General features: G+C 39.3%; 1 protein-coding gene across 1 annotated transcript; it reads right to left on the reverse strand.

Moving 5' to 3' along the window:
• Positions 1-1,311: 1,311 nt before the first annotated feature.
• LOC124462744 lies at positions 1,312-3,464 on the reverse strand. Its single transcript, XM_047014353.1, has 4 exons — positions 3,422-3,464; positions 2,234-3,307; positions 1,619-1,787; positions 1,312-1,500 (listed from the first exon to the last, which is right to left on the reverse strand). The coding sequence occupies exons 2-4, from the start codon at positions 3,165-3,167 to the stop codon at positions 1,371-1,373; spliced, it is 1,233 nt and encodes a 410-aa protein (XP_046870309.1). The 5' UTR covers positions 3,168-3,307; positions 3,422-3,464; the 3' UTR covers positions 1,312-1,370.
• Between the last annotated feature and the right edge of the window lie 11,006 nt (positions 3,465-14,470).

Raw genomic sequence — 14,470 nt, forward strand, 5'->3', positions numbered from 1 at the left:
GTTATTATACATTTTAAATATGTAAATCCAACAGTGGTTTTTTTGCTAAATTTGCATAAGCATATTGCTATATATAAAAAAAGAAATTGTAAGATTTACATGCGGTTGTCGCTTATTGTACAATGAATACCATTCAATTTAATGAAAAAATACAGCATAATAACATTGTTTTATGGTAAAAGTATCATTATAAAACTTATTTAACTGAAAAATTCAGTTAAATAACATTGTTTAACTGTAAAAGTATCATCATAAAACTGTTATTTAGCTGAAAAACACAGCTAAATAACATTGTTTAACTGTAAAAGTATCATTATAAAACTGTTACTTAGATGAAAAACACAGCTAAATAACATTGTTTAACTGTAAAAGTATCATTATAAAACTGTTATTTAGCTGAAAAATACAGCAAATTGTACTCAAAACTGTGGTTTCTAATGTAGTGTATTTTGCAGTAATAATAACGAGGTTTACAGTGAATGCAACATCTAGGTACTGTAAGTAAATTGTCTTGGCATTATAATTTAGTCATTAAATCATGTTCTATGACTCCTATTTAGTATCAAACTCAAATGTCAAACTGCATCAATGTGTTTTTCATTGCATTGCTCAGTGAAACACAACTTATATTATTTGAACTGCAATGCCTTCTTGTAAATGTTTGGACTTTTACCAGAAATGTAACAGATAGATTAAACCTTACAAATTGAAAAGCAAAGCTAGATAAACTGTACTGAAATATTTTATTGCAAAATTGCAAAAACTTTTCAAGAATGTATTGAGCAGTGATCAAAAACATCTGTAATTTCTCAACACGCATATTGTGTGCCGGTACTTAACAAACAGAATAAAGAGCATGTGACCGATTAGTCATCATCTTACTGGAACTGAAAAAGAAAGATGGAAGGAGAGAAAGAAAAATATAGGGCAAGAATGATGGAAAGGACAATCCTCCCTTTTTATACATAAATGTATTAAGGCATGAGAACAGCAATACAACCATTGCACTGCAACATATCTTCAGCACAAACAATCTTGTGTGAACATATTTTCTTAATCATGAATAACTGGGCAGATGAGCTGAAACATCCCTTTAAACCAGGTCTTCAACCCTGGTCCCCAGGGACCCCCTGTCCTGCACGTTTTAGATGTTTCCCTGCTCCAACACACCTGATTCAAATGAATGGTCGTTAACAGACTTCTGCATAACTAGATAACGACCCATTCATTTGAATCAGGTGTGTTGGAGCAGGGAAACATCTAAAACGTGCAGGACAGGGGGTCCCTGAGGACCAGGGTTGAAGTCCTCTGCTTTAAACTATAACTGATCCACATCAAATATCAGAAGTCTGACTTAGTTTAGTCCATACTCAGACATCACGCCACTCGTGATCAGAAAGTTCCTGAATTAGGGTAAGGACTCTCGGGTTCACGTGAAGACGGGCTGTTCGCGTCTTCTCCACTTTTGTGCCCTTCTCTGGATTGATTGAGAAGAAACATCTTCGGAAAAAACAGAAGTCAGCAATAATAATATTGCTTAATTAACAACAGCAAAAATGTAATCAAATACAAACATTCTAGCTATTATGCTGGATAAAGCCAATCCAAAAAGACACACCTCTGCAGAAACTCCAGGGTTGATGCCAGTTCTGATGGGTAATGGATGTTAAAGCAGTAATAGCTCCCAAACATCAGGCACAGGGCAGAAACGAAGGACGGGATGTTGTTGTTGACAATGGTTCGATCCACACTCAGCATGAAACGTTTTGAAGAATAGCAGAATCTGCCTAGAAAATGTAAAAAACAAAATGTATAACAAGATGTTTTCTTGAAAACAATGAGTACATTGTACATTTTTGTGAGAATTGCTTATAGGAGATTGCAGTATAGGAGTACCATCATAAGCAATGTACTGCTGTGAAAGAGGGCAACAAAACATGTTTTAGACTAGGGGATGGGCAATTCCGGTCCTCAGGGGCCACTGTCCTGCATGTTTTAGATGTTTCCCTGCTCCAACACACTTGTTTCAAATGAATGAGTTGTTATCAAGCTCTGTGGAAGCCAGGTAATGACCATTCATTTGAATCAGGTGTGTTGGACCAGAGAAACATCTAAAACATGCAGGACAGTGGCCCCTGAGGACCGGAATTGCCCACCCCTTGACAAATATAATAAAATACAGATTTAATTGCAGTAAATCCTCCCAAAATATACAACATACATTTTAACTTACCACAAACCACAATGGTGGGAGTCAAGCGAACTTGGTCCATCTGTACTCCCCCCGCCAGGCATGTGTCCTCTACATAGCAGAACATCACATCTTCCTTCTCGTCAAAGTAGGACAGCAGTAGCAGCACCAAGTCTTTGACGTCTTCAGAGCAACCGCTCAGCTCTCCTCTCATCACTTGTATCTTTGTTACAGCCTGTAGGCACTTTTTGTTCTTGTTCACGCCAACAGTGTTCATGTAGTTTAGGAGCCGTTTCCCCTTCAGATCAATGTTCCATATGAAAGTTTCTTTGAGGCCAGTTCCGGTAAGTTCCTTATAGTGGACTCCCATGCCAGGTTCATTGAACCAAAGCGGCCACTCTTCCAGAAGGTACTGTATATTCTTTCCCTTGTTCACCTCTTTGCGCTGCGTGTAGAAAGTCAACTTCATCAGATGTTTCACTTCTTCTGGATTTGCATCAGTTTGTTGTGACATTCTCTTCAGTTTTTGTGTCTTCTCCTGTTGGCTCTCTAGGGTCTCTCCACGGGGCAGGAACTTTAAATCCCATTTAATGCACCCATAGGTGTCTTGGATTGCCGCTCTTTGTTCAGGAGGGACTTCATCTGTGTCAGACCCGTCAGAATGATGCCTTCGCTTTCTTATTTTTGGAGTCGAACATCTCTTCAAATTCTCGATCCTATTTTGCAACTGCTTGACTAGAGAATGATAGCCTGCTCCAATCACATCTCCCTCTATTATGTCCTGCAGAGATTGTGGATATTTAGCAACCATCTTTTTCGCAACTTCAGTTGAGTTCCTTCTTCTTATGCAAGGATTCTTCTGCAACATCTCACAAGCCACAATACGGACCATCTCCCTTCTCATTCTTGGGACTGGTCGTTTTCCTGTCTCCAATGTTTGTATTAATTCCTCAGGGAATTTCTCCCACGGGATCATAAAGGTGTCCACCCAGTCTATACCAGGGCTTTGGCAGTTGCTGGAAGAGGTTGTGGATGAGTTTACGGGTGAAGCTTGTAAGGTTGAGGAAGGTCTTGGGGAGGCACAGACAAATGAGCTGCTGGTTTCTGGAGTCTGGCCTACAAATACACACACAAAAAAACACAATGTGAATATTTCTATATTTCAAATGTATCTTTATATAGGCCACTTTTGGGCAAAGGTTGCATCCTGTACTCTAATACTTGACTTACATCTCAGCTTCCAAGCAGCAAGTACTTTTCGTGCTTGAATCGGCCTCAAAGCTGAAAGCAAATCCCCTTCCTCAATGAACTGTAGATCAGCATCCTTCTCCACCCCTAGGTTTTGTAATGTCTCTTCAAGAATATCTTTAGACACTACTGGAAGGTCAGGCAAGACCTCGTTGATGGCGGTGCGTAGAAATGTTTGCTCGCAGTCAGTCATTTCTGGAATTAAGGAAGAATGACAGTTATCAAAATGACAAATGAAAGACAAAGGGTAATTAGACAGGTTGTGAACTAACACTGTACTAATGCACGAATAATAGGAATATCTATCTTGAGTATATAATACGAGTAAGGATTAGCCCTTATTTCTGTACATCTTAAAAGTTCAGGTAAGCGATTCTGAAGAAATCTAACACCAGGACAAACACCACAATTTAAAGCAATGCAGCATTGAAGGTTTTTTGGAATAAAATTGCATTAGCTACAAAAACCGATACCAACTTTAAAGGATAAAAAACTGCCGTCACTCATATTTTTCTGATATTATTTGTTACCATTTATACCGAACATATATGCATTTTTCGTAAGGTTTCTCTCTACAACAGTAGCCATGATCATTTTTTATTTCGACAACACACTGTGTTTCAGCGGAATGACTTTGTGCCCATTAACAATGTATGATGGTAACGGATACAAATCTACCAAGTTGTTGATGTTAAGACATTGCAACCATGTACCCTGTTTTGTCACTGAGTGCAGATGGTATTCAGAATGATAGTCAGCTTTATGTATATCCATCAAAAAATACACAGCTGCATCATTGAGAATTAAAACAATGAGAAGTTCTCCAAACTCCATGGACTCATCATTTTTAGACACAAGAAAATGACCTTTTTTATATGATGTACCTTTATACTCTATGTCTGTGGAAACACTAGTATTGTTTTCTGAAAAGCCAAACCCTCTCACTGCATGTTTAATTTTGTCACTGTAAAGGCTGGGGTAAAAAGTACAACTGTCTTTGACTCGTAGAAGCGGACTGCACCCTGGCCCAGATGAAAGATAGGCCTGGAACATCTGATGTCTTTCTGATAAAGTTAGACATATGTTTTTAAAATTTTTCAAATGCCTGGCACATCTCTTAAAGTAGCTGTGTTTACTTTCAAAACGCATCGTCCACACTCTAATTAAGGGGCCAAATTTCAAAATGAGTCCCGGATAGTGCCGCATGAAATGGTGTTTGGGTTTTAGTGTAATGTCAGGAAATAAACACTTTCTTGATTCCAAATATTCTTGGATTACAATGTCAAGATAAGTTACCTGTGGCAGTGAAATCTTTTGTGCACAAATCATATCCACAATATCTTTAAGCTGGAGCATTAATTGCCACACATCATCTTCTGGATTTTGCACTTTGTCACCAATTAATACAGGCAGCAACCTTAAGAAGTTCCAGTTTTGAATGGCTTGACCTGAAAGCCTGAGACCCTCTGGGTTGACAGCACATGGCTTTGTGAGAGCATCAGATCCTTTGTATTTGAACTGCTTGATGCGCCGGTTTAAAAGTGAATATGTAAACCACTTATTTTTCTTAACTAAATACTTTAAGTACAGTGCAACATCATAGGATAAGACACCCTCAAATATGTCATGGCCCAAGCAAGGTGGGAGACCAGGATGGCAAACATGAAAAGATTTCAAAGTATTGAAAACAGAGTTGAACTTTATGCCTTTGTTGTGATGACTGTCCTCGGCTTGTAGTTCAACAACAGCAGAATCATAACGTTCAGGGGTGCGCTGTGGACCACACACATTTGGATTACCACGAAACTCATGTAGCGTGATTTCACAGTACCTGCAAAAGTACTGAGAGCGACTAAAGTTTTCAGTAAACCCACCAATGCTGTGTGAACCTAAGTTATCGCCAGCAATACAGTATAGAGCCGCTTTGACAGCTTCACCACCTACTGTTATTCCATTTTCCTCCAAATCTTTCAAATCTATCAGCATCTCTGAGAAAACTTTAACACTTCCAAATTGTTTCAGGTCATTCTCTCCACACAATAGGACAAGGGACATGTGATCCGTGTTGGACCGCACATGAGCAGATAGATTAGCCACAGAAAGATATACTGCAAGAACTTTGTGTTTTTTCTTGGCAGAGCCCAGTGGGTTTACAATTTCAAAAGCATCCTGGTACAGAATTAGCTTCAGGCATCCTGGATTTTCAATGAAGAACTGGTTGGATTTACAGATTTTTTTCATTACTTATGTCACTAAATTCATCTGGGTTAGAGTCTGTTTCACAAGACACATTATTCTTCCATAATTCAGATTCCAATAAGTTTTGTATGGTTTGTTTCACAGGTATGTAGTAAGCAAACTTTTCTGTCATATTTTCATCATTTCCCAATGTTACTTTTTTAGGCTCTATGTATTTGAACATTTTCTGGAAAGTCTGGGCTCTTGAATATGTTGTTCTCAGTGGTCCCTGATGACAGGACGACAACAGATCTGAATCCTTCACACAATCACATATTTTAGAAATAGCATCATCTGTTAGACACAGCTCATTTTTGAGCTGAGAATGTAGTTTACTCAAAGTATAATCCTGTCCCAACTCATGAACATTTTGAATCTCTTCAACAATTGTCTGTATTGTTGAAGCTGGAAGTAGGAGCTGCCCTTGCAATTTTAGGTAGAACAAACATACATTCCTTAGAAAGATGTGATTGAAATTATGTGGCAATTCAGTGCTTTCATTTGTTGTTGCATCATTTAAACACTGACCAGCATCTTCACATGCAGCAGCAGCATTAGACTGAGAACTAGTTTCCCTGTACATTTCACTTAGGCTATCCACTGAACATGCTCTATGTTTCCTTGATATATGAGCAGTAAATGATGACTTAACAGTGAACGTATTTTTACAACCAATGACTGGAAATGCAACAGGTCGCCCCTCCACTATATGCTCCTTTAATAGTGATGTGTCGTTCGTGAACGATTCGTTCATTTTGAACGAATCCTTATAAGGACTCGGGAGTAACGAGTCCTCTCAAGAGTGATTCGTTCATTTCCCGACTCGGTCTTTCTACGAGTCTTTGGATCATTTTTCACGTGACCTGCATAGGCTCTGTAGCTAGAGGAAACGAACGATTCGTTCCTTTCCCGACTCGGTCTTTCTACGAGTCTTTGGATCATTTTTCACGTGACCTGTATAGGCTGTAGCAAGAGGAAACGAACGATTCGTTCCTTTCCCGACTCGGTCTTTCTACGAGTCTTTGGATCATTTTTCACGTGACCTGCATAGGCTCTGTAGCTAGAGGAAACGAATGATTAGTTCCTTCCCCGACTCGGTCTTTCTACGAGTCTTTGGATCCTTTTTTCACGTGACCCGCATTGTATTTTTTAGTAGAGGAAACAGTTTCCTTATTCCCTTTCGCGTGGCCGCTGTTTTAGTAAGACGTGAATGAATGATATTCGCTCAAGTCATCATACTGACTGGTTTTGTTATTTTCACTTTACATTTACACTTACAGTTTAGTGCAGTGTAATTGTTTGACGTGATAATTAAATGCTAGTGTGATAATACATGACCAAATCATACAAACTCATGATACATTATTTTAATGCAGGAATTTATTTTGAAATAGTATTTGCTGGTGCACATGTCATGCACTAACCTACAGTGGACGTATAGGGGCTATACGTCCTTTGCAGTGGACGTATAGCCCCCAACCCCCCCCCCCCCCCCCCCCCCCCTGAAATGAACAAATGACTCGAAAAAAGATTCGTTCATTTTACTGAACGAGATTCAAAGAACCGAATCAGTAAAAAGAACCGAACTTCCCATCACTATCCTTTAAGTGTGAGAGGAGTTCTTTTACTGTGTGAAATTGGCGCTCACACAGCGCGACGGCACATTTCAAATCTGTAACGGCTCTAGCAGTAACAGTGGGTACAGACACATTATGAATACGATAAAAGTGAGCTTTAAAAGCTGGGTAGGTGCAAAATGTCCGCTTGCAGTCAGCGCCAACACATTTGAAAAGACAGTGAGGTTCATTCCTATGAACTCTACAATGCCGAACATAACCCCTTAAGCTATCTAAACTTTTGCTGCAATAAAGGCAAGAAATCATTTTCAGTAAAATGACTAAACCACCCGTTTAAAAAAAGTTCCCACTTCAAGTGTCACTGCAAAAACCACCGCTCCACAACTAATGTCACTACTGTAACGTTAGTTCTAAGCTAGCAAAAAATATATACTGGAGGTAGCTAGCGTAACTCTAGCTTTTAGAATGCTCTTATTTTTTTCTGACAAACAGTCATCAAGTTTGAATAAAGTATTTAACCTAGTTACCTGAAAAAGATCGTCGTCGGCGCTTGTCAGTCACGTTGCTGGGTTCCACAAATTGTTCTTCCATGCGCTGGCAGTGTGGATGGATGGAAATGGCAAACAGCAAGAAATAATTTTCAGTTAACTGATAAAACCACCCGTTTAACACAAATATTTTCCAACTCAAGGTGTCACGGCAAACACCACCGCTCCACAACTAATACTGTAACGTACTCTAACTAGCTAGATTTGCTAAACATACTGAGCTAATAGCTAGCCTAGGTCTTCCGTTAAAAATGAAAACCCACCAGACTAGCTACTGTAGCTAACTAACCTCTTCGGTCAGTAGGCGATACTGTAAAATACACCTTCGGTAAAAAATAAAAAAAACGAACAGAAGCTAGTATTTTTTCTGACAGTCATCAAGTTTGAAGAAAATCAAGTATTTACCTGCAAAAAATCGTCGTCGGCGTTGAACACAAATTGCTCTTCCATGCGCTGGCAGTGTGTGGATAGATGGAAACGGCAACCTGCAGCTAAGCACAAGCTTGAACTTGGCTCCCGCGGGCTTTACGTGGTCCAATGAAAGGACGGAAACAAACTCTACTACTCAGTGATTTGATAAATTTGAAATTCAACGCATCAGCCGTTGATTTTTGCGGGAATGTAAAATGTAGGCCTACGTCGAAAAGTACTGTTATATTTAAATTGTACATTATTCTGTAATGAAAACAAAGATTAACTTTCAATTTGATAATTTATATTTAAACAGATGACATCAAGCAAAAATAAATAACTGAAACATTTAACTGCATGTGGAGGGTAAAATAGGTCTAACCTTTCTGCAAACCAGGCCTAAAAGTTGAACATTGTTATGGTTTATCTTCATTTCCATGCTTTGAGCAGGCAGAATAACTCCTAATATTTATGGATATAATTTTAAATTTCAAATTCATCTGTCCACAATATGTACTGCAATCACCTGCACTTTTGCCAAGCACATTTTATGTTGCAGCCTATACTGAACATGCAGCGTTTACATAACATAAAATAAGTATTCAGTTTAGATTACATCTATAAGCTAAAATATAATATCCTAATATACCAATAATAATATACAGTACACTATACTAAACCTATACCGTATTTTTTGGACTATAAATCACACTTTTTTCATAGCTGGTCTTGCGACTTATACACCGGAGCGACTTGTAGTCCGAAAATACGGTACACATAATCTCCCAAATCTTGCTGACGTTGAGAGAGAGGTTATATTGTCCCGACACCATGATGTCAGATGGCTGAGCGGTCAGGGAATTGGGCTATTAACCAGAAAGTTGCCGGTTCGATTCCTGGCTGCGCAAAATGTCGTTGTGTCCTTGGGCAAGGTACTTCACCTCGGGGGGGGATGTCCCTGTACTTACTGTAAGTCGCTCTGGATAAGAGCGTCTGCTAAATGACTAAATGTAAATGTAATGTGTGAGGGAATGATAGCATTATACTGCTGATCAATGCTGCTATACCAATCAATATCTAATATGAATATGTAAACACACATGTTGTGTAATGCTAATAACTAAGATACAAATATTGAATGTGATCAATTGATTTAATAAAGTAACAGATAAGAAACATTGAAATGTAACTTTGGTGTGTGGACAAGAATGCAGATGTCAGGCAAACTGACTTGGGAGGCGAGTTCGTGACGCTCAGGGACTGGTGTGAGCACAATGAGCTAGTCAGCTCATGGGAGTAAAAGTGTCAACTTGGGAGATAAGGTGATGCTGGGAACATAACTCTTCTCTGCTTCAGGACGAGTCAGACCGGACAGTTCTTACTATGGATAATATGCCCCCTTCCCCTGGAGACCCTGCCCCCCCCCCTTCTCACTGGATGGCCCCCTTCTCCTTGGAGCCCATCTGCCCCTTTACATCATCATCATCTGACCTAGGAGTGGTCTTACCCTCTCCCCTTCCCCTTGAAGACCCCACCCCGTATATCATCAGGACCTCGAGATGACCTGCTCTCAACTCTGGAGAACTCAAACCCCCCCCCCCCCCTTGGATTGCATCAGACCTGTGGGTCTTGTCCACCCCCCTCCCTGAACAACACCAGACCTGTGGGTCTTCTCTGCCCCCTCCCTCTCCTAACATCTCCAGGTCCGTGGACTGCCCACCTTGCGCCAGCATGAACGCCCTGGACATTTAATTGGTTAACAATAGCCACCCCAAGGTCTCCTGACCAATGGCCACTCACCAGACCTCCCTCTCTGGGGAGTACAAGATCTGTCTCCCAAGGGCGGGGAGACAGAACTTGGGAGGGGCAGAACTTTCTCTGATATTCTGTCACAACCACTTTCTCAACGAAGGCCTTCGTTCGTTCTAATCTTATACTCTGTTTTGGTGGGACGACTGCTGTTGCATCATCGACTGATTCATTGTACTAGACTACGGACATCTTGGTGTATTGTTTTCATTGTGTATCTTGTGATTGCATCATTACTAATTAAACTACAAATAACTTGGTCCGATGCTTAACCGTGTATCATTCTTCCTCTCAACACCCAGTTTACACTATCCTTAACAAATGTAAAATGATGTCAGGGTATCAACCTCTTTGTAGGCTGACTCGTCACTGTCAGATATGAGCCCCATAATGGTTGTGTCGTCAGCAAACTTGTTTGAAATTGTGTGTTGCCGCACAGTCATGAGTGAAGCCATTTAATCGGATCAACCTGAAAATCCGTTAACATATAGTGGAAACGTTCATCTACGAAAGTGTGGTCTCAAATATACATAAAGATAAACAGGTTTTAATTCCAGTGCGTTCAAACAGTCCCTTCAGTAAAGGTTGGCTAGCAGGTTACAGCAGCAGCCTGGCCCTGTGACAGGTGGGGGGAGGGGTGCAAAGGGCACACTTAATAGTGGTATCTTGCTTCCAACTCATTTTTGAGACAATCCACTCTTTTGTAGCAGATAAACATCTAAAAACATGCAAGCTATAGGCCCAAAAACTAGGATTGAGAGAGGTTGATATAGAAGGTTGATAAGAGAAGCTGACAAAGCTGAATGAGTATTTCATTTGTTTGATGTGCAAGGAAACTTAACACCTCTCTATAGGAACATTTAAAATGAAAAACAAACATTATGGATATCCATAATTACTGAAGAGCTTTGGCAATATAGTGCAATGATTTGATAATGGTTTACTATTTAAAAACTTTATGATTCACTTATTGTATTAGATTGAGCACAAAATGACAAAAGGCCCTCACAATCAAGCTAGCAATGGATAGTAGCTTATGTGCTTTAAAATCAGTATCTAGTTTTGATTGCTGTTACTCCTGTCCTGCTTAAAAAGCATCCAACTCCAGTCTGCTCTTTTTATACCTTGGTTCTATGAGAAACATGTAAGTCACATTCACTGTTGACATTCTTCTTAGAAGTTGAGGCAAACTGGTCATCCACATTCTCTAACACCTAATGGGCTCATAACTGCTGATATGTAAATTTAAATGTGTTTCATATGTAAACACCACTTTCCCACACTGACAATAAGACTTACATTACATTTCTGCATTTAAGTTTTCTAAGAAATTTAGTTTCCTGTGTCTAAGATGCTAAAAAGCTATATTTATTTATTTACAGCAGTTAACATGTCATAGGCCTAACCTTTCATATCAACATAAGTTTACTGTATTTGTGCATATTGTAAATTATAGCACAAGGAATTGTAAAATGTAAAACGGTTTCTTTATGTATAAGAAAAAAGATAACGAAAAAAAACATTATTTTAACACTCCCATGTTGTACTTTTTACTGTAATGTATTGTTTATTGTATTACAGTTTATCAGTGTTTAAACTACAGTAATGTGTACGTTTTACAAATCAATATGATTTTTTTCACATGTTCTTTCATTAAAATTAACAGTTGTGTTAGGTTCCGTATTTTGCTAAATATTACTGTAAATCAAACACCGCTTCACTGTTTTTCTATTAACAATTTTTTACTGTCATGATTTAACAGCATTTCACCGTTAATTCCACTGACATTTTTTACAGTATTCATAACCTGTTAGTTTAGGTACAAACTTGCTATGGACCTCAGTTAAAACGAAATTCGGCAAACTGAGGACATAACTTTTGGGGCTTTTTGAATCTAGCAAAAGGTAAAATTCAAAAAGTCTGGACAAATCGTCAATTAACCAACAAATGGTTAAAGCGTGTGTAATCACAGTAAGATGGTTACGCTTCAAAACAAGGCTGTTGAAAAAGATCAGGTTAGTCAAAGGTGTTAACAATTCGGGGATGGCATCTGGCGTGACTAGTCTTTTCAACAGACCTCAAACAAATTATTATTGTAATACCCGTCCTGGCTAAAAAGTTGCACTATTAACAACAAGTGACAGCAAAGTATAGCGGCCGCTATTACTTCAGTCGAAAGTGAGTCAGGACTAGCTATCCGAAAAGATTCATCTTAAGACGCGCTGAAAAAACTTGGGTTAGACGGATATCCGTAGATAATGTATATAATGTATGAAAAGACGCAGGGCCGTACGCAGGCCCCAAAAAATACTGAGGTCATGAGTCAGAACTTCTAGGCGGGTTCGGGGCCATGCTCCCCCGGAATTTTTTAAAATTACATTATTTAAATATGGCCATTTTCTCTTATTGAGTCTTAAGGAGCAAAAACATCATCATTATGACATTTGAATCTGGGGCGGTGTGGAGCTTTTGAAATTTTGAGGTAAACATGGGGCATTCTGAGGCTTTTTGAAGGACCTTTATGGGACTCATGAAGTAAGGGCAAGTTACCACAATTTTTTTTTTTTTTTAATTATTATTATATGGCAACGACGGTACGAGCGTTTTGATTGGATAACGGGTAGTCACCCCAGCGTGTTGCCCTCCTCGCCGGTCAATACGGATCCGTATTGCCCTCTGACGTCAGCTTCAAAATGAGCGATATCGAGGAGTCAGCTGCTGAGTTTTACTATCCAGATGATGCTGAAAAGCTTTGTCATCGAAAGTGAGGATGAAGACCAGACTCTTTGAATCACTTGTGTCGTTATTTTGTGATGAAATTAAAGCCATTTTAGCAGAACCATGTTCTCCGCTTTCTATCAAAAGTAATGAGTTGCTTGGCAACACATGAAACACACCGTGAGAAGACTTAAGAGCTAGCTACAATTAGCCTAAAGGTACCATTTATTTTCGTTTACAAAATGAAAAGAATCTAAAATTGCCATATAATAAACTACTTACTAACCTCGACCGTTCGGTCATGCCGGGAAATATCAAACTGAGGCTGGAACGTATCGACCGAGCGATAGCGAGTCAGTTTGATATTTCCCAATTGCCACTGAATTTCATTTTCAATCAATCACATCAATGACATATCATATCAATCGCAAAATGAATGTTGATTCAACCGGTGGAAATTGATTGACAACCGGTACTGACGGAGTTAACCAAACTTTGATTTGATGTTTCCTTATCTGAGTAGTACGCTGCTGCAATACAATATTTCCACATGAAAATGAATCTTTCTTCTCACAGTCATCTGCCACTTAAACTTCTCTTAACCTACATGTTTAGTTTGCTGCGCTCCTCTTCCAGTGACTGTAACTAACATAGGCTATTCACTAACAGTAGCGGTATGTCTATGGCGGTAACATCAGCGTCCGACTTGTGTTTGGTGGTTACCATAACGACAGTACGTTTTGTTGATGACGCGCAGCACATATGTCCAAACTCTTGAGCTACTCGGCTCTTCAAGTATAAAATCACGTTACGGTTTGTGGGAGACCAAGATCATCGTCCTGCAGTCAGTTTCACGTGTACTTTATTTTGAGTTTATATACCACGATTTAAGCAAAAAAAAAAACAGAAATACGAAAAAAAATACCGAGGACACGACCTCGGTGTCCTCAATGGTAGTTACGGCCCTGAAAAGACGTATGTTTTTTATGACATTCCAAGAGATGGCAGTCTTGGGAAGTTCTGAAAGTTCCTAAAACAGCTGTGGTAAAAAAGGCTGTTGAAGGAGCAAGAGGAACGAAAAAGACAAAAATCTCCGTTAAAATGCTAAAAAACATATGGAAGATGGAGTCAGGTAAAAACGAAGTGATAAATCTATTGACTGTTTTGATATTGACATGTATAACCCTCAAAAATCAGTGAAAAAAAGGCTGAAAAAATGAGAGATTACGGCTGTTGCGCAATCGTTCCAGACTCGCTTCAGGAAGGCGAGTTGTAAGGGAGGGGGTGAGCAGGGCTGTTCAAAAAAAAAAGGGCGATGCCCTGAGCAATGTGTGAATATCGTAAATCAGCAATAGAAGGAAATAAGAACTGTTGACATGAATAAAGATGAAAGGAAGCCAGTGAACTGACTTAAGTTATTTGGAAATAACTAACAAGTACTGGACCTGGTAGAATTGTGGACTATGAATGTGCGTGTGCGGCTGAAAAAACGGCCTAATTACCCGTATAAAATTAACAGACAAGCCTAAACTAAGAACATGGCTGATCACGCACAAGAAATGGTAAAGAACGATAAACATGGAAAGGTTTAACATAGATGTTAACAAGGTCATAATCCTGAAGAGTTTCATGTTTGCTTATTAAGGATAGGGGTAAAGTTGTGACATAGGAAGCATTGTGTCTGTGTTGGTTTGCTTGACCCCCACCTTTTTTTCATTTGGGACGAGTGT

This window comes from Hypomesus transpacificus, unplaced genomic scaffold, assembly GCF_021917145.1.
Source record: "Hypomesus transpacificus isolate Combined female unplaced genomic scaffold, fHypTra1 scaffold_241, whole genome shotgun sequence".
NCBI lineage: Eukaryota > Metazoa > Chordata > Actinopteri > Osmeriformes > Osmeridae > Hypomesus > Hypomesus transpacificus.